At 40.6% G+C, this 25,191-nt stretch overlaps 1 protein-coding gene across 3 annotated transcripts in view; it reads left to right on the top strand.

Annotated features, from left to right (window-relative positions):
- LMNTD1 (lamin tail domain containing 1) overlaps positions 1-13,236 on the top strand; it is a 512,641-nt gene extending 499,405 nt beyond the window's left edge. For all 3 annotated transcript variants that reach the window (XM_078075784.1, XM_078075778.1, XM_078075783.1), the window contains one exon: positions 12,787-13,236. In XM_078075784.1, the coding sequence (XP_077931910.1) occupies positions 12,787-12,795 (9 nt within the window). In that variant the 3' untranslated portion in view covers positions 12,796-13,236. The remainder of the gene's footprint in view (positions 1-12,786) is intronic.
- The last annotated feature ends 11,955 nt before the right edge of the window (positions 13,237-25,191 follow it).

Raw genomic sequence — 25,191 nt, 5'->3', positions numbered from 1 at the left:
AAAGTAAAATGCAAAAGGAAGGAGATGAATTGAAGAAGGAATTGTTAAGCAAACAGGAATCTGGCGCTTTAGAAAATTCAGGCTATCCATATTGCAAAAGAAAGAGAACAGTTGTTCTGAACAGAATCTAAGGGTGTGGCTGAACAACCATTAGATAAAAAGATCATGGGTGTGATTCCTGGATTCAATCAGCCATCTCAGCAGAAACCAGGAATTGAGATGGGATTTTACTGGCAGAAACACTGGCAGCCGGAACTAATGGGGACAGAATAAACAAGACAGAATGAAGGCTGTCAGACTTCCTAGATCCTATAGAACCAGACCATAGAGGTATTCGGCTAAGAATGTGTGGTGGTCTTCAAGAAAAGGGAAGAATGACCCCAAAGACAATTCAAAGATCATCAGGGCTACTTCCTCTCTTCCAAAGGGTGAAGCCACCACTTTTGGTTACAATAAACCAGATGGCCTCTGCCTGAAGCCTTGGGGGTGGGGCTACCCTGAAGAGCCATGGGCTTGGGGCTCCCTGGAGCCTTGAGAGCCAGCCTCGCTTAGCAGAGCTTTAGGGGTGGGACCACCGTGTCAGTGGGTCCAAAATGTAGGACCCTGCCCCTGTGGGTCTGGAAGGTGGGCACTCAGCAAAATAGATTAAGATTTTATGGAATTTACAATGTTAGGTTTTGACTTGCTTGGCATGCCTCACCTCTTCTTTCTTTTCTATTTCTTTTTTGGAATGGGAAAGTCTATCTTATGCCTCTCCCACCATTGTATTTTGGAAGAACATAATTTGTCTGATTTCACAGGTTTACAGATAGAGAGGGATTTTAAATGATACTTAAATGACTTTGGACCTTAGACTTTAGAGTGGATGCTGGAATGAGTTAAGACTTGGTGCTAATTGGATAGAATTACTGTATTTTGCATGAAATAAAGACATGAATTTGCGGGGGGGGGGCAGAAGCAGAATGCTATGGACTAAATTGTGTTCCTCCAAAATTCGTATGTTGAAACCCTAATCTCCAGTATGATGATATTTGAAGATGGGACCTTTGGGAGGAACTTAGGGTTAGATGAGGTCATGAGTGCAGTGCCCTAATTTGACAGGATTAATGTCCTTTTCAGAAGAGACACCAGAGAAAACTCCCTGCCTCTCTCTTGACCATGTTAGGACACAGCCAGAAGGCAGCCATCTGCAGACAAGAGGATTCTCATCAGGAACTGAATCTGCCAGCACCTTGATTTTGAACTTTCCAGCCTCCAGAACTGTGAAAATTCTAATTCTATTGTTTAAGTACCCAGTCTATGATATTTTTGTTATGTTAGCCCAAGAAAACTAATACACATATTAATATGTATTATATACATATACTATGATTCATAAATTGCCTCATTCCTACAGAAATAATAACAAGAATGTTCATTGCAGCAGTTTATAATAGAAAAAAAAAGGAACAACACTATATTAGTTTCCTAGAGCTGCTATAACAAAGTACCATACACTCAGCTTAAAGAACAGAAATGTATTATCTCACAATTCTGGAAGCTAGAAGTCTGATATCAAGGTATGAGCAGGACCACGCTTTCCTCTGAAACCTGTAAGGGAATCCTTTGACTCTTCTTAACTTCTGGTGGTTTGCTGGCAATCACTGGCATTCCTTGGTTTGTATTCCAATCTTTCATCTTCACATGGCATTTTCCCTGTGTCTTCATATCATCTTCCCTCCGTACATGTGTCTCTGTGTCCAAATTTCCTCTATTTATAAGGATGCTAGTGATGTTGGATTAGGACCTATCCCAATAACCTCATTTTAACTTGATTACCTCTCTAAAGACCCTATTTCCAAATAAGGTCACGTTCTAAGGTACTGGTGGTTAGGATTTCCGCATATCTTCTGGTTGGAGGAGGACACCATTCAACCCATAACAACCAAAAAAGTTCATCAATAGTGGAAATGGAATTCTACACCCTATAATGGACCACTCTATAGTCATAAAGAAGAAAGGAATTTATAATAACATAGAAATATATACCATCTGGAATAGATTACTAAGTAGAAAAGGTGAGCATTTCAGACCAATATGTATAACATAGTCTGAAAGGCCATGGAATCCTTATCTGAAATCTGGAGTTTGTTCTAATGCACCATTTGGAACAAAATTTACCAAAATGTTTAATGGTTGTTAAATTTGGGGAAAGGGTGAGGTTGGAGGGCAAAGGAGGTGCTTTCTCTTTTTTAAATTATACTTTTTATTTTGAGATAATTGTAGACTCACATGCATTTTCAACAAATAATGCAGAGATGTCATATACTCTACCCAGGTTTCCCCTCTGGTAACATCTCAAAAAAATATTGTACAATATCACAACCACAATATTGATACAGTGGAGATATAGATTATTTCCATCACCACAAGGATCCCTCAAGTTGTCCTTTTATAGCCACATCTATTTCTCTCCCACCCCCATATCCTCCTTAACCCCTGGCAAACACTAATCTTTTCTCCATTTCTATAACTTTGTCATTTCAAAAATTTTGTATAGATGGAATCCAATAATAAGTAACCTTGGGGTACAGCTTCATTTCACTCACGTAATTCTCTGGATTTTCATCCAGACTATTGCATGTATTAATAGTTCATTGCTTTTCATTTCTGAGTAGTATTCCATGGTATGGAGATACCACAGTTTGTTTAACCATTCATCTGTGGAAAGGTATCTTTATTAAATATTTTCCAGTTTTGGACTGTTACAAATAAAGGTACTATAAACATTTGTCTATGGGTTTTTGTGTGAACATAACTTCTTGTTCTCTGGGATAAATGCCCACAACTACAATATGTGGGTCATATGGTCATTGCATGTTTAGTTTTTTAAAACACTGCCACATTGTTTTCCAGGGTAACTATACCATTTTATATTTCCACCAACAATGTATGGACTGATCCAGTTACTTGGCATTTTCTCAAGTTATTTGTCATTTTCTATTTTTTTATTTCAACCATTCTGATAGGTGTGTAATAGTGTATCATTGGGGCTTTAATTTGCATTTCCATAAGGGTAGGAGATGTTGACCATTTATTAATGTGCTTATTTATTATCTGTATGTCCTCTTCAGAGATATCTCTCTTCATGTCTTGTTGGAGTGTTTGTTCTTTTACTGTTGAGGTTTTAGGGTTCTCTATATATTCTAGATACTAATCCTTTTTTTAAAATATGTTTGGCAAATATTGTCTCACACCCTACAACTAGTCTTTTCACTTTCTTAACAAGGTCTTTTGCAGGGGAGCCTGGGTGTCTCAGTTAATTAAATGACCGACTTTTAATTTCAGCTTGGGTCATGATCTTAGGGTCTTGAAATCAAGCAGGTTCTATGCTTGAGATTTTCTCTCTCCCTCTCCCTCTGCCCCCTCCTCCCCACCTCCACTCCCTCATGTGTGCACTCTCTCAAAAAAATTTTTTTTAAAAAAGCAAGGTCTTTTGCAGAGCAAAAGTTTTTCATCTTAATGAGGTCCATTTTATCAATTTTTCTTTTTATAAATTTTACTTTGTGTTTCAAGCCTAAGAACTCTGCCTAACCAAAGAGTTAAAAGCTAAGAGCTCTTTGATCACAAAGATCTATTTTTTCCTGAAAAGCTTTATACTTTTACATTTGACATTTACTTTGTGGTCCATTTTGAGTTAATCTATGTATAAGGTGTGAGACTTATCAAGGCTCATTTTTTTTGCCTGTGGATGTCCAATTGTCCAGTACCATTTGTTGAGAAGTCTATCTTTCCTTAATCCAATTGCTTTTTCACCTTTGTTGAAAATCAGTGAGGCAATTTCTAGTTTTCTTTTTCTGTTCCTTTGATCTATGTATCTATCCCTCCCCAGAGTCTTGATTACTGTAGATATATATAATAAGTTTCAAAATCAGGTAGACTGATTTCTCCCACTTTATTCTTCTTTTTCAAAATTGTTTCAGCTATTATTATTCCTTTGCCTTTCCATACAAATTTTAGAACAACTTTGTACAAATCTTTTATAATTCATTAGGAATTTTTATATGAATTGTTTTAAATCTATGTATTAATTTAGGGAGAATTGATACCTTCACTATGTTAGATCTTCCAATCCATGATCACAGTATGTCTCTCCATCTGGATTTTTTATTTCTTTCATCAGCATAGTGTAGGATATAAGATAAACATTAAAAAATCAATTGTATTTTCATATATTAACAATGTTTGTATGTTTTTCTTATATCTTGTGACCTTGCTAAACTCACTTATTAGTTCTAGAAGTTGTTTTGTAGATTCCTTGGGATTTTATATGTAGATAGTCATGTCATCTACAAATAGGGACAGTTCTATTTCCTCTTGTCTAACCTGTATGCCTTTTATTTCCTTTTCTTGCCTTATTGCACTGGTTAGAACTTCTAGCACTATGTTGGATAAGAGTGGTAACATTAAACATCTTTGCCTTTCTCCCCATCTTACAGAGGAAAGCATTCAGTCTTCCACTATTAAGTATAATGTTAGCTATAGGCTTTGTGTAGATGTTTGTAATCAAATAGAGGACATTCCTCTCTATATACCCATTTTTCTGAGTGTGTGTGTGCGTGCGTGTGTGTGTGTGTCATGAATGGGTTTTGAATTTTGCAAAAACACTTTTCTGCATTGATTGACATAATGATATGATTTTCTTTTTTACTATGTTAAAATTATGGATTGTATTGATTGACTTTTCAATACTGAACCAGCCTTGCTTCCCTGGAGTAAACCCACTTGGTCATGGTATATAATTGTTTTTATATACTGCTGAATTCTATTGGCTAATATTTTAAGGATTTTGCTTTTATATTCATGAGGGACATTGGCCTGTACTTTTCATTTTTGTGTGTGTTGCTTTGCCTGGGTTTGGTGTTAAGGTAATACTAGCTTCATAAAATGAATCAGGAAGTATTCTCTCCTGTTGTTTTTTTTTTTTTTTTTTTTTGGTTTTTTGGAAGAAGTGTATAACTTGTGTTAATTTTTCCTTTTTGAAAATTTGATAGAATTCGCAATGAAACTATCTGAGCCTAGACATATCTTTGTTGGGAGTTTTTCAATTATAAGTGCAATTTTCTTAAAATTTGGGGGCCATTCAAATTATTTCATTTTGGGTGAGTTGTGGCAGTTTGTGCATTTTGAGAAACTGGTCCATTTCTTTTATCAACTTTATGTGTGTAGAGTTGCTTGTAGTATTTCCTTATCCTTTTAATGTCTGCAGATTCTGTAGTTATAGTCCCTATTTTATTTCTGATATTGGTAATGTGTGTCTTTTCTTTTTTTTTCTTTATCAGTCTTGCTGGAGGTTTATCACTTTTATTGGCCTTTTCATTGATTTTCTCTTTCTCTCTTTTTGTTTGTTTGTTTTCAATTTCATGGATTTCTTCTCTTTAGCCTTTCTTTCCTTCTGCTTGCACTGGCATTATTTTGCTCTTCTTTTTCTAGATTCTTGAGGTGAGAGCTGAGATTATTGATTTGATATTTTTTTCTCTTTTCTAATGTATGCATTTAGTGCTATATATTTCCCCCTCAGCTCTGCTTTAGCTGTTCTCTACAAATTTTGATATGCTTTATTTTCAACAGTGGGGGTCCCTCTGTTACTTCTGGGCATGGGTAGGAGTTCCAACTCCCCAAGTAATCTCCAATAGCATCACAGCCTGTGGTCTTACTATTGTTGTATAACGGTGAAAGTCCTGACTCTGTAACAGGTATTCCCAACACTAACCCAGTGGAAAGGGGTAGGGAGCCCCTTTACTTCCAGAAAGGAGTTGAAGTCCAGTATCCATTGACATTGCAAGGGGTAGGGAAGGTACCTTACTACGTACAAGAAAGGATAAAAGTCACAGCTTTGTGAGTCTAGAAAACTAGACTTCCCACTCAGCCTTTGTTGGCATAAAGTAGTGTTGAGCTACAGTAGAGTGGTTATTGTCTAAAAATTTGTCTTGCTAGGCTATCCCTTTCCTGATCCTTTGGCTAGAAAAAACAGGCTTTTGTCAAAGTTGTTTTGTTTTTTGTGTTTTTGTTGATATTCACTGTTCCTGGGTTGCCAGTTTTTTCAATTCCAAGTCTAAGATCTATGAAACAAAAAGAAAACCCAGAATACTTAACACTATGTTGTTCCTTGGGCTCTAAGGGCCCTAATAAGTCTGCCTTTTTATCTCTACCTTTCACATCCTTCTTATGTTTGTTTTATATATAATATCCTAGTATTTCAATTATACATAGTGGAGGAAATAGGGAAAAAATGTCCACGCCATCTTCCTAAATATAGGAATTGCCTTTTTACTTTTTACCTTATATAATAATTATTCTTTTGTATACAAACAAGTGATTTTTGACAAGGTGCCAAACTACATAATGAGGAAAGGACAGTCTCTTTAATAAATGGTGCTGGGAAAACTGGATATCTGCATGCAAAAGAATGAAGTTGGACCATTACCTTACATCATATACAAAAATGAACTCTAAATGGATTAAGGACCTAGAGGTAAGATCTAAAACAATAAAATTCTTAGAAAAAAAGATAGGAGAATCTTCAGCACATTGGACATTACAATTATTTCTTCAGATATGATACTAATGTAAAAATAGATAAATGGGACTACAGCAAACTTAAAAACTTCTTCACACGAAGCCATGATAGTCGCTCACTCTCATCCCCAGCCTTCCTGAGGCCTGAGATGCCAAGGGTGTGGGGGGCCATTCTGGCATCTGGCCACTCCGCCCCCTCCCACAGCAACATTACAAGGAGTGCAGGAGTGGCCCTCCCCGCCCTGCCTTAAGCTCTTCTGTTTTTGTGTCTGGTACTGAAGATTTTGGGCTGAGGGTGGATAGGAGGAGGAGGAGGACAGAGAGGCAATTAAGGAGGTTTCCAAGGATAAAGGAGGGCCCCATTTGGCCAGACTTGCCCTTTGGAAGTGAGGAGTCCTGGGTGGTGGTGGGTTAGTACCTTGATGGCCCCAGGCACAGGACAAGGCAGGAGGCTTGATGTAAGAGGGGTGCCCTCTGTTCCTTAGCCATTCTGGGAAATGTTACACAATCATCTGTCAATAAAAATATAATTTAGATAACGTGCCATTTTCCACCTTCACTCAAATTTAACATGTATTCAGAAGGTATTCACGATGATTTAATTGACAAATTCTTATCCTAAATAGCTCAAAAATTGCTATCATCATTATGGTTATTCATTTTATCATTACTTATCTGTAGTAAATGATCTCTGGTTGGTTCCAAAAATCATGACACAACATTTTCAAAGGGTATTTCTCTATCATTTTTGTCTAAACCACAGCACAATTATTAAAAAGCACTTAAATAATCTGATTGAAGATTTAATTAAGTACTTGGTTTTTTAAATGAGTTTTGGAGATGTGCCATGGTTTTAAATTAGTACCTCAGACTGAGCTATCACTTGCTTTTAAAGACTGTATAAATTCTAGCACATTGAGGCGCTTGAAAACCAGGGAAACAATTTGTTCTATCATTAAATAAATGTGAATTTGGGATTCTCTTGTCACAAATTGTGTGATTATATTTATAATCAGTTCTTCTGAATATCCAATAGTTACTCAAAATGAGCAAACACAGGCTTAGCTCTAACCTTGGCCAAGTCACTTAAACTAAAAAAGATGCAGTTTTCTCTTTAAAATAGGAAGAATAGGGGTGCCTGGGTGACTCAGTAAGTAGAGCATATGACTCTTGATCTCAGAGTTGTGAGTTCAAGCCCCACGTTGGTTGTAAAGCTTACTTTAAAAATACATAAATAAATAAAATAGGAATAATAACTTCATATTACTCTGTCTCACCCTCTGTGTGTTTCACAGAGTGAAAGCACATATAATATTGTGGGCAGAAAGTTTCCTTCCCTTTCCTACTTCTGTTTTAAGATATCACTGAACAATCAAGAATCAGAGACTGATTTCCTCAAGGATATTTATCTATAAAGGTAAAAATCGTAACATTTCTTGGAGAAACCCAGGAAACACACCTTAACCAAGTGATCAAGGGTAAGATCACCAGTTAAAGACATATTGATATTATGTGTCCCCTGAAATGATACACAGAGAAAAATACAAGGTCACTTCTGGGGTATTCATGACAAAAATGCACAACCTCGATCTAATCTTGAGAAAATACCAAACAAACCCAAAATAAGAGACATTCTCCAAAGTAACTGACCAGTACTCGTCAGCGAGGTCAATGTCATTAAAGACAAGGAAAGAATGAAGAATTGTCACACACTGAAGAAGACTAAGGAGACAAACAACTAAATTTGGTATGGAATCCTGGAATTTAAAAAAGGACGTTAGGGGAAAAACTGGTGCAGTTTGAACAAGTTTAGCTAATAGTATTATAGTAATGGTAGTTTCCTGGTTTTGATGATTATACAATGGTTATATGAATTATTAACATTAGGGGAAGTCGGTGAAGGGTGTATAGGAACTCCCTATCTTCTATTTGCAACTTTTTTAAAGTTTAAAATGATTCCCGGGTGCCTGGGTGGCTCAGTTGGTTAAGCGACTGCCTTCGGCTCAGGTCATGATCCTGGAGTCCCGGGATCGAGTCCCGCATCGGGCTCCCTGCTCAGCAGGGAGTCTGCTTCTCCCTCTGACCCTCCTCCCTCTCATGCTCTCTGTCTCTCATTCTCTCTCAAATAAATAAATAAAAAAATCTTTAAAATGATTCCCAATAAAAAGTTTAAAAGGAAATATCAGAAAACAAATTCTTAACTTTTTTTAAAAAGATTTTATTTATTTATTTGACAGAGAGCGACAGAGAGAGAGTGTGAGCACAAGCAGGGGGAGCAGCACACAGAGGGAGAAGCAGGCTCCCCAATGAGCAGGGAGCCCGATGTGGGACTCGATCCCAGGACCCTGGGATCCTGACCTGAGCTGAAGGCAGACGCTTAACTGACTAAGCCACCTAGGCGCCCTTAACTTTTTTTTTTAATAGAAAAGGAGGGAAAAAGATCCCAATTGCTATCAATTGAATTGTGTTCTTCCAAAATTCATATCTTGAAGCCATAACCCCCAATGTGAGGATATTTGGAGATGGGGTCTTTGAGGAGTAATTAGAGTTAGATGAGGTCATGAGGGTGAGGCCCTAATCCAATGGGATTAATCCTTATAAGAAGAGGAAGAGCACTCTCCCTCCCATTCTCCTTCTCTCTCTGTCTTTCCTCCCTGCCCCCAACCAAAGCATGCACAAAAAAAGAGGTCATGTGAGCATGATGGCAGCCCTCTACAAGCCGGGAGAGGAGCTTGCCCCAGAGCCCGACCATACTAGCACCCTGATCCGGCACTTCTAGCCTGCAGGACTGTGAGAAAATAAATCCCTGTTGTTTGAGCCGCTGAGTCTATGGTATGTTGTTATGGCAGGCCAAGCTGACTAATTGGCGATTTATATACCAAAGTGTCTCTCACTATAGTTCAGCTCTATAATCATGTTCTATAGATCTCAGTTATTTCCTAAGGTTTTTGCCATTTATTGGATGCAGCTTTGCTCCTACTAAATAATGGAGACTCAGTGGGCTCTAGCTTATCACTCCTGGGTCTGTTCTTGATAAATAAGTGGCCTTTTCTCTCAGTTTCTTCCCAGATCTATTCCCTGTCCTGCTCTGTATTCCGGAAGAATAACCCCTGTGGTAGGAAACTCCTCACCCCTACCTCGGTCCCTTGCCCTTCCCGTTTAGTTGGCAGTGTCGATTCCTCCTGCTTATGTGTCACCTCATCCCCTCTGGCCGTGGCTGGTCCTTCAACAACCGTACTTCTTGTTAGAAGTCATGTCCAAGATCTCATCAGCTCTGATAACACCCTTTCCTCTCCTGCCCTTCAGATTTCCGCTGTTATTAATCCCTGGTGCCTGAGCATCTCTTATTGAGTCCCTTAATCCCTTAAGCCATTCACATCTCTGTAAATAATCATTTTAATAAATACTACTTTTTTAAAAAGTCCACAGTTATGCAAGATGAGTAAGTTCTGAAGATCTAATGTATAGCATGGTGTCTATAGTTAATAATACTCTGTTACATAGTTGAAACTTTCCAAGAAAACTGATCTTAAATGTTCTCACCACAGACACACACACACACAAATCAGGACTATGTGAGGTAATGAATGTGTTAATTGGCTTGATTGTGGCGGTCATTTCACAATATATACATATATCAAACCATCACACTATATACCCTAAATAGTTAAAAATTTTATTTGTCAATTATACCTCAATAAAGCTGGGGGGGAAGACAATCTCAGCTGAGTATGCTGCCCCTTTTCTGACAGAATTCTGATACAGATATGTTACTCAAAATCATTGGGGATTTTTAATATGCTCTTTCTTTTTTCTTCCTTTTTTCTTTTTCCAGTTTTCTTTTTTTTTTTTTCCCCTAAAGAGTCTCAGTTACTCTTAACACGTCTGGATTCAAGGCACATAAAACAATATCATGAATCGCACTCACTACACTATAAAAAACATCATTTATTGTTGTCACTATATAGTCATTTTGAGATGATCTTTTATGGAAATTTGAAACGTCTTCTACCCTAAATACATTTCCCTAAAGCCCTTTAGGAGAAATATCCAGTTCTAGTGACAATCTCAGCTCTAAAACACAGCAAAAATGAAAATGTCTACTGAATAACCTAAACAGAGAGACGGTATAGCCTAATGGTTCACAATACAGACTGCTTATTCTCACTATGTCTAAGTTTCTTCATCTGTCAAGTAGACAACAATAGCACCTACCTCAATGAGTTGTTACAAGGATCAAATGAGATATTCTAAGGTGAGTGCTTAGCATAATGCCTTACACATAGTATATGCTCATTTTTGTTATTATTTTTATTAAATAAGCATGTTTTTACCTATTGTTGATAAAGTATAACCCAAAAGGAGGCAATATTCAGCCTAAAGTATTATCGAATTATTTACCCAAAGATTTCATAGATCACGCAGTAGTTGTCTTTCCCTAACTTATTTCACTTAGCATAATGCTCTCAAGGTTCATTCATATTGTCACAAATGGCAACCTTCTTTTTATGGCTGAATAATATTCCACCATATATATACACCATATTTTCTTTATCCATTCATTCGTTGTCGGACACTTAAGTTGTTTCCATGTTTTGGCTATTACAAATAATGCTGTAATAAACATGAGGGTTCAGATAACTCTTTTTTTTTTTTAGATTTTATTTATTAGAGAGAGAGAGCACGAGAGAGAAGGAGCAGGAGGAGGGGCAGAAGCAGGCTCCTCGCTGAGCAGGGAGCCCCACATGAGGCTTGATCCCTGGACTCCAGGATCATGACCCGAGCCCGAAGGCAGATGCTTTACCGACTGAGCCACCCAGGTGCCCCAAGGGTACAGATAACTCTTAAAGATAGTGATTTCATTTCATTCAGATATATACCCAGGAGTAGAATTGCTGGATCATATGGTAGTTCTATTTTTACACAAGATTTTTTATAAGATTAAGTTCTGGGGATCTATCATATAGCATGGTGACTATGGTGAACAATATTGTATCATGTACTTGAAAATTGCTAGGACAGTAGGTTTTTAATGTTCTCAGCACATACGTACACAAATGACAACTATGTGAGATGATGGATGTGTTAACTCACCTTAATGATAGATGATGGATCTATCATATAGCATGGTGACTATGGTGAACAATATTGTATCATGTACTTGAAAATTGCTAGGACAGTAGGTTTTTAATGTTCTCAGCACATACGTACACAAATGACAACTATGTGAGATGATGGATGTGTTAACTCACCTTAATGTGGCAATCATTTCACAACACACACACACACATATCAAAATATCACATTGTACATCTTATTTATGTACAATTTTTATTTGTCAATTATGTCTCAATAAAGCTGGAAAAACAAAACAAATAAAAAGATTTGGTAGAGCTCACTGGCACAATACACAAGTGACTCAATTACTTGGAAAATAGGAAGCAGAGAGAACAGTTTTTTCTCCTCAGAACCCCTCTATGCACTTCCTTAACATGGGTAAACATCCACTAGAACCTGGATATGATATGAAAAGTCTTTAGAGCTCCTTGTTCCACAAAGAGAAAGGAGTAGCTACTCAGTTGTTTGGAAAAAATCCAACCACAATTCCTGTTTGGGTAGGGGAATGGAGATGGCAGAACAATCTACAAAAACATATTGATGACTTTTCTTTTCTGAAATTATCCTAGCTCAGGAATGAAAGGGAAGTTGTTCAAGATATCCATTTTAATTTTTGATGGCCTGATTTTCAGATATTTATGGTAAAGAAACATACTTTGTTTTCACCTTCATGTTATTATAAAAGGACTAGATACTTGTAATAAACTTTAAAATCCTGAAGTGCATGAAGTAAAAAATGATAGTTGCCCTCTCAACATATACTTTTAAATTCAGAAATCTCTCTTCTATTTCCAACTTTTATCCTTAGGAGTATATTGAAACATGAATGAAAATAGGAACAAGGAGAATTGGAATATGCATTAGTTTAAACATAAATTATCTTAAAAGGCTAAGTTAAAAACTATCCAAAATCATTCAGTCTCTGTGAAGATTTAAATTTTATTCATTCAACAAATACGTGTTTCCATCAGTCGTGGCGGAAGTGGAATCTGGCTGCTCCTAGGAACGTGTCTGCCCGACTGTTCCCTCACCTTCTTTACCTTTGACCTGAATTTATATAAATTGTCCTTTTCAAGTCATTTCTCTTCTTTTGTTCCTGAAAAACTCCAGCTTTTATGAAGTCATCCCATGCAATGTAACGAGTGCCTACCCCTCCCCGTGCTGTCATCGACAATCTCTTAAATTGCTTCCCAGGAGACTGAGGCGTAGAGCTCACCATCTTCCTGTCCACTCTGCTCCTGTCACCGTTCCCAACGACTGCAACACCCAGGTGCTGTCCCATTCAACATCAAGCCTGCTCAGGCCTCCTCTCCAGGAAACCTTTCATCTTCCACTAATCCTCTTACTTCTAAAGTAACTTCACCTCAGAGTTACCAGTCACTATACCACCTCCCAAAAAGTTATCCTTCCTAGCGCCTTTACTTAGACAAAGAATTTCAAAAATTCTTTGGCCTCACTGAAAACTTTGATCCCTTGGCCCTACAACTTTTCCACTGTGTAGTACCCACTGCATGACTTCACTTCCCCCTCTCCACTTATTGTGTATTTCTCTCCAATAAAATGTAAGCTCCCTGAGGACAAAAACCCACTTTTTCACTCTTATCTCTAGTATCCACGACAGAACCATGCCTGGTACAAAGAAAATACTCAGTAAACATTTAATACATTTATGAACGCCTCCTATGGGCCAGGCATTTGGCAAGGATAAGGAAACAAAAATAGCCTCTCCCTTCAAGAAGTTTAAACAAATGGATTTTATGCACATGTATTAGCACATTCATTACAAATTTCAATTATTTTCACTTGAACCAACTACCTGTTCCTGGCTGATTTTGAAAATAATTTTACACTTCATCATTCCAGTGTTCTTATAACACACTGTGCAGTCTCTTACTGGCAAGAAAATCTTTTAGTGTTCCAAACATATCTTCTAGGTGTAATAAGTAATAGCATGAGGCATTTAAAACCCTAAAAATAATTAGCTCTTTTTAAAGTCTATCTGATACAAATAATCTATCACCGTAAAAAAACACCAGAAAGTGATGATGTTGGCAATACATAAAAAATGGGGCCGTATCCAGGTGTCAGGCATTTCATACTATTCCCGCCTCTGGCCCCAATGAGAGTCCAAATGGCACCATTGTGCAAAACAGAACATTCCCCTATTCAGGACACATTTTTGCCATCTCCTGGAAAAATCCTGTAACAACTATATAAATCCACGATGACTACAATACGAATGGCTCTCACGAACGTTGTACAGTTCTACTGTTCAAACCGTTACTTCCAAAACTTACTGGATCGTGGAAACTTTCTTTTTTCTTTATGTCATTCATATATGTCATATGGAACTAACCTTCTCTGATACATAATTCGGGAAATACTGCTCTATCATACTATAAAAAGTGGTTAGTATTGGGCCTATAACTTTTATTTTTAATTTTATATATTTGCAGTATTCTCTGAGGGTTTGACCTGGAGTAGATGGGCTTCAGTTTGAAGGCCAGCTCTGACACTAACTTTGAGCAAGTTATGTAACCTCCCTAAAGATCAGTTATCTCATTGTAAAATGCAAACAGAAACAGTGCTACCCTTTTAAGATAAGGATTGCAAGAAACCTGGGTATAGTCCCTGGTAGACACTAAATTCTCATTAAATGGTAATCCTACTAATAGTATTCTTCAGGCCATCTGACATACAGAGCAAAATTACATAAAGGAAGTTGGGTTTGAATGAGGAAGCATAATTTTGAAAGAGTAACTATAAATCATAAAAGTCAAGTGGATTTTATTGTAAATTCATTTTTATAAAAACAAAAGTAATTTTGACTTTAACCAGAATTTATGGGCTCCTAAGAGACAACATATATGAAACTCGAGTCATATGTCAATATGGAAAGACAACCCAAGCTTAATAAACATGTACTTCACACTTTCCTCAATAGTTAAGGCACATACTCCCATACTCATGTCATATGGTCAGATGATCTCCCTGTCAGTGAGCAAGGGCAGCGGGAATACAAGTTAGAGACCATCCTTCAGTCCATGGACCAGAGAAGCCAGCACTGCACTCCACTGCAAATTAATTCATTAATCACCCCAGAATCTCAGGGGTGTGCTGACCTAACTGCAGTGAAGCTGGGCCAGTTCATAAATCTTTTGTCCAGTATCCAATCTGCCCTTAAGCCTTGACATTTTTACCAACTCTGTGTGCACGACAGAGATGTGAACTTTTATAAAGAGGACAATTTGTAATTATCACTAAATAAATGGGGAAGAAGGCAAACATATTGCCAGGAATATTCTCATGGCACCCACATCCATTTTCTACCTTTAGAGCTGGCTTGAGGTGTGGTGACCACAGGGTCATCCGTGTGAAAAAAATACGGTTCCTGCACCATTAGCTGGGAAAAGGGAAGCCAGTTCACCCAGGAGCCAGAGTGCTTGGCACTCCTGTTAAGAGTTCTGGATTGTCTGTCTTGCTTACACAAGCACAGAGTCTCTCTCCAGCCCTGGAGAGTACTTGAGCTTCTTCTAAATACATTTTTCAGCATAATAATAAACTCTATTTCCATTTCTGCCTCTGCAACTGAGAGAGAATTGAGAACCACAGGATAATCCGTGATCATTATCTGTATGTTTCTATAAAGGGTGGTAAAGTGCTTATTGTAAAGAACACAGCTGAAATGCCCATATTAGCATTTACAGCCGGAGACAGACACCTCCCTTATCTCTTCGTTTGTGGTTTACCAGTTAGCCTCTTACCTCCTACTGACTCAAAGCTGTCCCAGCAGCTAACCCCTGATTGTAGTTCTTTCCTCAAGATGAGCACCTCTAAAAAATGAGAGCCAATGGAAGTGGCAGCTGAGATGTGCAGTTTTCAACTTACACAGTTACTTGGGGGCTTTTCAAAATCTTTTTTCATCTGGGCATATTAACAAGGAAACCAATAAATGAATTAGCAAAAAAAAAAGTAACATTAAAAAAACTTTAGGGAAAATACTGTACAAATGCAATAAATATACAGATACTACAATAAAATGACAGTCTTTGTATTGAAGAGATGATTACCAAGAAGGCAGAGATTGTAAATGCATCCATACCTGACTTGGGAAATTAGAAACACTAATTAATTAAGAGAAACAAGTTGAGAAGAGAAAGGCTGGTGTAAGATGATTGCAAGTAGACTGTATTCAAATCAACTTTGATGATTCATACTAACATTATTGGAAAAAGTATTTCGATGATTAAGGCACTTTTTCTTACATTAGTACCTGTTAATGTAGAGAATAATGATTATGAAGCAAGTCCATCTTTTGTTCTAATACGGATTTTAAAGCATAAACTGACTTGTATACTATGGCACACCCCAAGCGTTTTACTTTTCAGGCTCGTTGCCCATAAACCATTTGGCAGCAGAGGGCGCTCTTCTGTTAAAATCCGAAATTCTTTTTAAAAGGCTTTTAGGGTAGCATATTCGCTAGAATCCAAGGAACAGTAGTTGAAGTTCTGTTTTCAAATAACAAAAGTAGGGGGCTCCTGGGTGGCTCAGTCGTTAAGCGTCTGCCTTCAGTTCAGGTCGTGATCCCAGGGTCCTGGCACCGAGCCCCGCACCGAGCCCCGCATCGAGCCCCGCATCGGGCTCCCTGCTCGGCGGGAAGCCTGCTTCTCTCTCTCACCCTCCCCCTGCTTGTGTTCCCTCTCTCGCTGTGTCTCTCTCTGTCAAATAAATAAATAAAATCTTAAAAAAAAAAAAGTACGTTTGGGCTCTGAGTTTTATTTAGGGGAGAAGGATGTCAAAGTGGAACGTTTATGAAATACAATTTAATGAGATCTTTGACTTTAGCGCATGCTTAGTCTCTTCTGAATAAATGTATTTGTCTGATTGATTCATTCCGCTAATACTTACTGAGGACCAAAGAGGTGTAAGACACCAACATATACTTCCAGCAGTCATCCCGGATATTGTTACAGAAAGGCTTGGAACTTTAGAATATGCTGTACGAGCTTTAAGGGCAGAACATTTTAAAACAAAATGAAGGAATAAAGTCACCATATTTACCCACTCGAATGTAAAGAATTCACTGTATGACAGATTCTACCTAAGATGTTTGGAACGAACAGCTGAAAGTCTCTATTCTCAGTTCACATCCTGAAGAGATAAATGATTTTGTAACATCCGACTATTAATATACGACAATAGCTTCATATTTCTCGCGTGATCTACGGCTTTTTCTGGATAGAATCTTCTGTGCCTCTCCACAACATCGGATTGCTTCCTGGATTTCAAATCATGTTCTATTCCTCCCTCTCTGACCTTCCCCCCCACCACCACCTCTCTCCCCAGAGCGAACCAACTCCGGGCAGGGTCAAGTTGCTGCACATTTTCAATTGCTACAAGAGATTCTCTTCTGCAAGAACCGCAAAGGGGAAAGTTTCCGCATCGCCGCTTTTTATTAGCTAATTGGCTCGTTTTTAAAGACTTAGATTTAAACTAGGAGGAATCCTACATCTTGCATTTTCTGAACCCTCCTTGTTTCGTTTTCAAGCTACTGAGGTCTTACTAGGGATCAGGCAAAAGCCACTTTTGAACACCCCAAGTCGCAAGTCATTGGACAGGACTCTAGATGCGTGTCCAACTCCCACGTGGTGCTTCTGCGAGCCACCCCGAGCGTTTGCTCGGGTTAAAACCCTTAAAACTTCGTGCCTTTTCTTTCTGGAGAGAGCAAAAAAATCCAGTCTAAAAGGGCCGACTTTCGGCTTCTCAAAACTGATCCTTCTGGGAAACAACCGGCATCCCGCAGGGCTCCTGCACGACTCAAGACCTAAAAGGTTCCCCAGTTCTAACGACTCTGGACGCCGCCGCTGTTCCGCGCCGGTCGCCGGGCGGCGCGACCGCCACTCCGCTGTCCCCGCCCGCCCGCGCGGCCCCGCGCGCTGGCTGAGGAGGAGGGGCGCGCTAGGCAGAGGTCGCCGCCCGGTTGAGCAATCCGGCTATGCAAATAAGCAAGATTACGACAGCCAATAGAAAGCCGAGTCTGCCCTGACGCGCGCGCCCAGAGCCCGTAGTATTTATAGATCGTATTTAAAGAGCCCTTGGGAGTCTCCCCGGGCCCGGCTGGGCGGTGTCGGCGGCGGAGGCTGTGGAGGTGCATTTACCCCGGCGCGCGTGAGGTGGCGGAGCGGTCGCTGCTGGTCCCATCCCAGTGGGGGTGTGGGACGTGGAAGAGAGTCCGAGCACGTTCCACGGTGGTTTTTACCCACTTCCCAGCCTCGGTTTCTGGAGAGGGGGAGGAAATGCTGCAGTTTCAGCAACAGTTTTACTTAAAACAAAGCCAGGCATGTGGAATCTCACAAAAGCTGGGGGGTGAGAAGGGGGCAGAACGTTTGAACCGACCCCGCCCCGGCCCCACATTTGAGCCACAAACGGGCGCCGTTTCCTGGTTGCTGGGCTGTGCTCGGTAGAGGCGGCCTTCCTGGGGGGAGGGGAGAACAATACGGCTTGAAAAGCCAAAAGTCGTGGAATTTGGGGGCGGGGTTATTGGACCAGTTCTAGTGTATTCGCGGAAAATAAACTGCAAGATAGTGGCAGTGATTATCTTGGCTTTCAGTCGATTGATCTAAAGACTTCCCAGCCAGCAAACTGCACACTGCAATGCGAAAGCAGGAAGCTGGCATTACGTCAGAAGAGAGAAGAGACCCAAATTGCAGCCGTTGCATCTGCAGGGCTGGCTTTCTTCCTCTCCCAAATTTCCCCCTTTATTTCTTGGAAAGGTTTCGCTGGCCACCGGCTGGGACGCTGGATGTCCCGCTGTGCGGCGCTGCGGGGTTCACTCAAAGGCGGGGGGGGTGGCGTTTGGGGACTCCTCGCCTGGCTGGCCTGAGCGGCTACACGTAGCCCTCCCCGGCGAGCTCCTTAGAAGCCACAGCTAATTCCTTTCAAAGATAGCCCGGCGCTTAGATGGATTTCCTAAATTCCAGGAGGGGGTGGGGGCCAGCACGGAGTGCTCAGCTGCTGTCCTTAGTTTAGCGCGAGCTCGCGTCAACCCCAGGAAAGCAGGTGGTGAATGGGGAGAAATCCCAACAATGTGTAGAAATGGACGAGTTCTCCACACCTTGTCAGGGATCTTATTTCTCAGTATCGCAGCACATGATCACAAGAAACCTCTTCTCTGCCGGGGGCCCATGTTCTGGGGCCTTGTCGCTGCCCTTTAGAAATCTCTTGACGGGCATGAAGCAGGAAAGTATTGTGACCCGGTGCGTTTTTGCCCCTTGGAATGTTGAGTCTGACACTAGCCTCACCTGCTCTGGGGCTCCCTCGCTCCCCAGTTCAGGGTCATTACAAGGTAACCTTAGTAACCAGTTCCAGGTTCCTGCCCCACTCCACCCCTGGGCAAAGCTTAACACAAAAAAGGTGGTGACAATAGCTAATGATTATTGACTGTTCTGTGCCGTGCAGCTTGCTGAGTGCTTTGTCAGACTTTATCGCGCAGGAATTGGATGAGGTGAGTACTATTACCCCGTTTTACAGATAAGGAAACTGATTCCAAGAATCTGGCGTCCACTAGCCAGGGGGATGGGAGCACGCGGGCAGTCTGACTCCAAAGCCCACAGTTAACCTCTCTGTGCCAACTCTATGGGGGAGACGACTGTGGTCTGGGGAACTTCCAGGCTCACCTGTCCTCACACCAAGACGGCAAGGGCCTTTATTCATCCCTGGTATCCTGTGAACTACAATAAACCTAGTCCTGGTCATGGGGCATCTGGCTGGCTTAGTCAGTATAGCCTGCGACTCTTGATCTCAGCGTCGTGAGTTCTAGCCCCATGTTGGGGGGTAAAGATTACTAAAAACAACAACAACAACAAAAAAACCCCGAACCTAGTCTTGGTTAAACGTGGTGGGTGTCAAGTGGCAGGATTAGCAGGTTTAGTCCCTTTATGTAAAAGAGACTGTTGGGAAAACCGAAGTTACCTAAGCTAATTTTCTCATTGCACTGTTTGCAACAGTATCTTATAAGCTGTTTAATGATTAACTTTATATAGCACCTCATTCTTAGCTCAGCCCATTGGATAATGTGAAATCCTTTTCTCCCCATTAAGCATATAGGGAACCTAAAGAACTGAGTGAGATTGCCATGTGAATTAGGATGGAGGCCATGTTCAGAATTAGCAGATAGCCTAATTCAAGGTCGGATGAGTCTTTGTTTTCCCCATTGGTTGCCTTCTCTCTCTTCACTAGCATTTAGGCAACAGAGAGAGCCAGGGAAGGGAAACTGCCTGTGTTTTTGGAAGATTGTGATTAGTGTCTGGGAAGGGAAATCCAAATGAGGAAAGGTTTAGAGGGATGAGTTTGTGCCTGTTCATACAACCACAACTGTGTGCACGGGTACACCTGGGAGATACTGCAGATACCGTTCTAGAGCGCTGCAATAAAGCAAATGTCATAATAAAGCGGGTCAAAGGAATTTTTTGGTTTCCCAGTGTACATACAAGTTATGTTTGCACTATACTGTAGTCTATTAAGTGTGCGATAGCATATGTCTAAAAAACAGTGTTTTTCCGTTTAAAACCTTAATTTTAAAATACTTTATTGCTGGGGCACCTGGCTGGCTCAGTGGGAGGAGCACACAACTCTCGATCTCAGGGTTGTGAGTTCGAGCCCCACATTGGGTGTAGTGATTACTGAAGCATAAAATAAATAAAATACTTTATTGCTAAAAATGCTAACCATCTGAGCTTTCAGCAAGTGGTAATCAGTGATCACAGATAACCATAACAAATATCATCATTAAAAAGTTTGAAATATTGCAAGAATTACACAAAATGCGATACACAGACCTGAAGTGAGTATATGCTGTTGGAAAAACGGTGCCAATAGACTTGCTCGATGCAGGGTTGCCACAAACCTCCAATTTGTTAAAAAAACGTAATATCTGCCAAGTTCAATAAAGCAAAGTGTAATAAAACAAGGTATGCTTCTAATAGAAACAAGTGATTTGAAAGCCAGACACCTGATAGAGGTTGAAGCTCAATTCTGCCCCATCCCAGCTGGAAGGCTTTAGACGAGCTGTGAAATGTGAGACCCAGTTTCCTCATCTGTGAAATGGAAGGTAACCTGCTACGCGTCCGCTGCTAGACAGCTTTGCTCCTCACATTCTCCTCTGCTACCTCCACTTCCTCCTCTAGTTCTTTAAATGCTGCTATTAAAAGATCAGAATCCCTGCCTCGGCCGTCTCTTCTCACTCAGCACACTCTCCGTAGATGATTTATCCTGGCCATGGGCCTGGCTACCTTTTGGAGTCCTCCCCCCTTGCCCAGGTCTTTTTTCTGAGCTCCAGATCTGTGTATTTGACTATATATAGAAGTCCCCACTTGGACACCTCAAACTTAAATGTTCCAAACTGAACTGGTCATTATCTGTCTCCCAGCCACTTACGAGAAAAGGTCTATCCCCACCCAGGTGTTGAAGTCAAAACCTAGCTAATTCCTCTTTCCCTTAACCAATACATCCAATTAATGGCCCGCTCCTACCGTGGTCAAGCTGTTAGCTGCCTTCTGTCTACCAGCCCCTAAAACCTTCTTCACTGTGCAGCCATATCCCCTTCATATCCCCTTTGATGGCTTCTGCTGCCCTCAGAATGAAGCAGGGCATGGGTTACAAAGCCCCTCAAGACTAGGTCCAGACCTAGGTCTTGAGCTTTTCCTCTTGCTTGCACTCCACCCTTCAGCCATTCTTAAATTCTTTTAATTCTTCTAATGGCACCAAATCCTTTCGTTGTTTTTCTGAGCTTTAGCGTAAGCTACTCCTAGGGTACTGCCATACCATGTCATCCCATTCCCTTCCCTTCTCTAACAGCTCCTACTACTCTTTAGTTCTCACTGTATGTTACTTCCTCCAGAAGGCTCTTTGACCTCCACTCAGCTCCACTGTAGGTGCTCCCAAGCTTGCTCAGTGAACTGCTTTCCCATCACAGCACCCATACACTGTATACTAAGTGCCTTTAAACTTGGCTGAGTCTGTGTCCTTATTCATGTGGAAGGGGGATACATCAGAACCATTCAGGGTGCTTTGTCAACCGGCTCTCCAAAACCCCATCCACCCCTCCCCACTCCCAATCTGCTATGAGTGTGTTCTGAGCTGAAAATCACAACACAATGAGTCCCTGGCATGGATGATGTTATGCTGTGTCCCCCAAGTGTGTCAGGACAGAAGAAAGGTTGAGAACGGCTACATGAGGTTGGCAGTGCCGCAGGGAAAGGGGCGGGATCTGCCCTGTCCACCTTTATCTCCTTCATGCGTGGTACAGTGTGAGACAGAGTAGAAAATACTCTGGAAGGAAGTACTTGTACAGTTGATCGGGGATGTGAGGGTTAGATAAAATATGTATATTGAGTCACCAGGACATAATAGACATTGGGTACATCTGGATTGTCTTTCCTTCCACTTGTTAAAATGAAGCGTAGGGCCCCCGGCTGGCTCAGTTGGTAGAGCACGCGACTCTTGATCTCAGGGTCGTGAATTCAAACCCCAAGTTGAGTGTGGAGCCTACTGAAAAAAAACAAAAAATAAACAAATAAATAATGAACCTTAGGATTTATCATTTGATGCTTTGTGTCTGTCATCCTTGTCACCCTTTATCTCCCCCAAGTGAGTGAAAGAGAAAGATATTTACAGTAAGTTCCTAGAGCCCTGCCACATCCCTAAATTTTTTTTTTAAACACCTACAAAACCTAGGCCTGATTTTTGACTGAAACTCCATTGTTAGTGGACAAACTGCCTCAGATATTACTGTTTCTCTGTTGGTCTGGTTTTTTGTTGGTTTTAAGAGAGAAATCTATCTCCCAAAATCCTTTTTGGGGGGAAGCCATCTTCAGAAAAGGAATTTTATTCCGATTGTCTTTGAAGGAGTGGGACTGACACTCAGGAGGGGTCAGACTGGAGCCAGAAAGCTGTAAACTGAAAGCTAGTGAGAGCCTTTGCACTTCACCAAATGTGGATGGGGCTCCGTGGCAGGTGGATGGCTGCAAGGCTTTAGTGGCCTCAGGTAGTTCCCCCAAAAGAGAACAAGATACAGGTGGCTTTGAGTCGGGTCTGGATATACGTTTGCCTGTGTGGCCTTAGTCAATAGTACAGCCTCTCTGGGTCTTCCTTCCATGGTAAAATAGGATTCCATTTGTCCGACCATATACCCCACTGATTGTCAGAATCAATGGGTTACATTTGCAGAAATACTTTGTCAGATGCAACTATAAAGTACTACATAAAAATAGGGTGTTATTAATATACAGTAATTATAAATATAGAATATTAAGTTATGAGCTGGAAGTCAGCACACATTTATTGATGACCACATGATGATAAGACACAAAGATGAATGAAAAGGAAAAGGAATTTATGTTTATTGATCCTGCCACCTTCTTTCCCAAATGCTTTATAGTCATCATCTCTTCTAATAGCACAAAATATTCTGCCCTCAAGAGGTTCCTATCAGAAAGGTGACATAGGCACATCTTAAGCCTCACAGAAAGCGATAATGACAATGCCAAAGTTGTCAAATGGGAACACAGATGAGGAAGCTGTTAATCTGCTAGCCTCTTAGAGGTGAGGGGCAGGTGAGGGAGACATAAATATTGACGTTGACACTTAGGCCTTGAAGAATAAAGTAAGATAAACAGACCCATAAGAAGGGGAAGGGCACGTTAAGTAGAGGGAACAGCAGTGGTGAAGGATGGCGCTAGGAATGTGTCTGTGAGGGGAAAGGTAAACGTTGGGTGGTGTGGTAGAGCATGTGACAGCAGTGGGTAGACATTAGGGTGAAAAGTGAAGCTGGGCTGTTCCTGGAGGACTTGATGTGCCCGTGCTAAGGAACAGGGATTTTATTCTATAGGTAGTGGGGAGTCAGTCTCCCAGAACATGTTTTATCTAGAAGAAAAGTGACATGGTTAGACTTACCTCTTTTAGAAAGGTAGCTGCATGGAGACCAGCCTGGAGACAAGGAGGCAAGTTGGATGTAATTGCAGTAGGACAAGCAAGTGATCACAAAAGCCTACAACAGTGGTTTTCAAACTGGGGGTTGCCACCCATAAGTGGATCTTGAAGTGATTTTAGTGGGTCACAACCTGCATTTAGAAAAAAATAGATTTGAATACAAAAAATATCAGAGTCCCATGTAATAAAGGTCAATGCTTCATAAAATTTCTTTTTGACTTACTCGTGCATCACTTTCTAGGTAATTTGAATTTTTAATAAATTCACTTCTACAATAGATTTAAATAACCTTCAAAATGAACAAAGTGGATTTACTTAAAATTTAGCATGTTTAAGTGCCTATGTTTCAACATAGGCACCAATTACTTTGTATAGAAAGCATGACAGCTTGAGGCCATTCAACATAATGGAGGGCTTATGACCTGGAAAATAAAAGAAATGAGGAAGAAAAATGAGTGGTTAATTATTAGGTTTAAATCTTGAGTAAGTTTCCTCTTGGTTACAAATGGTATCTTAGAAGTGATTTTATTAAAAATGCGAACTGCAGAAGGCATATCCTGGGTCAGAATGCAAAATGTATTTGTTTTCTTTTCTTTCTAAAGATTTTATTTATTTATTTGACAGAGAGAGAGAGAGAGAGCGAGAGCAGGAACACAAGCAGGGGGAGTGGAAGAGGGAGAAGCAGGCTTCCCGCTGAGCAGGGAGCCCGATGCGGGGCTCGATCCCAGGATCCTGAGATCATGACCTGAGCTGAAGGCAGACACTTAACAACTCAGCCACCCAGGCGCCCCGCAAAATGTATTTCTTACCATGGGGTCAGGGTTCAAGAAAGCTTAAAAACGTTGACTTCAAGATTGAGGCAGTGGCTCTGGGGTGAGAGAGAAGGATCAAGGTATCAGAGTAATTTCTGAGGTACAATTAAGACCAGTTCACCAACTGGATGTAGGAATAAAGGAGAAGGAAATTAAGGATGATTCACAGGTTCCTAATTTGGGTTGCCAGGGCACATGGGGGTTCAGTTCAGTTCAACCAATATCTCTTGATAGGAAGTGCAGAAACAGGCGAATGAGGAAGGCATGGTCGAGGCCCTTGAGGAACTCCATGTGGATAAAAGAGATGCATAAGCAGGGTATGTTAATGAAATATGGTAACTGCACTCATAAAAGTATTCACAAGATGCTACTCAAGCTAAGAGGAAGCCCAGGCTGGATCATCACAGAAGTTTTCTTGAGGAGACATCTTTGAACTGAGTTTTGAAGGAAGAGCTGGTCAGCCAGATAAGAAGGAAACAATCTAAGACCAGAGAGGTGGAACAGAATGTTTGTGTGTGAGGAGTTGTGTGCATACATATGTGTGAATGCGTGTGGGCCAATGTTATAAGCAATTTGGTGTGACTAGAACATTGGGAAGTCAGAGATGCAGTTGGCAGGGGTAAAGTGACAGGTTATGAAAAGCTTTGTCTATCACACCAGGGAGCTCAGAGCTCTTGTATGAGATAAAGAGCCACTGAAGGGGTTTTTAAGAAGG

This window comes from Halichoerus grypus, chromosome 6 (assembly GCF_964656455.1).
Source record: "Halichoerus grypus chromosome 6, mHalGry1.hap1.1, whole genome shotgun sequence".
Lineage (NCBI taxonomy): Eukaryota > Metazoa > Chordata > Mammalia > Carnivora > Phocidae > Halichoerus > Halichoerus grypus.
This window is presented reverse-complemented; position numbering and strand designations above follow the sequence as displayed.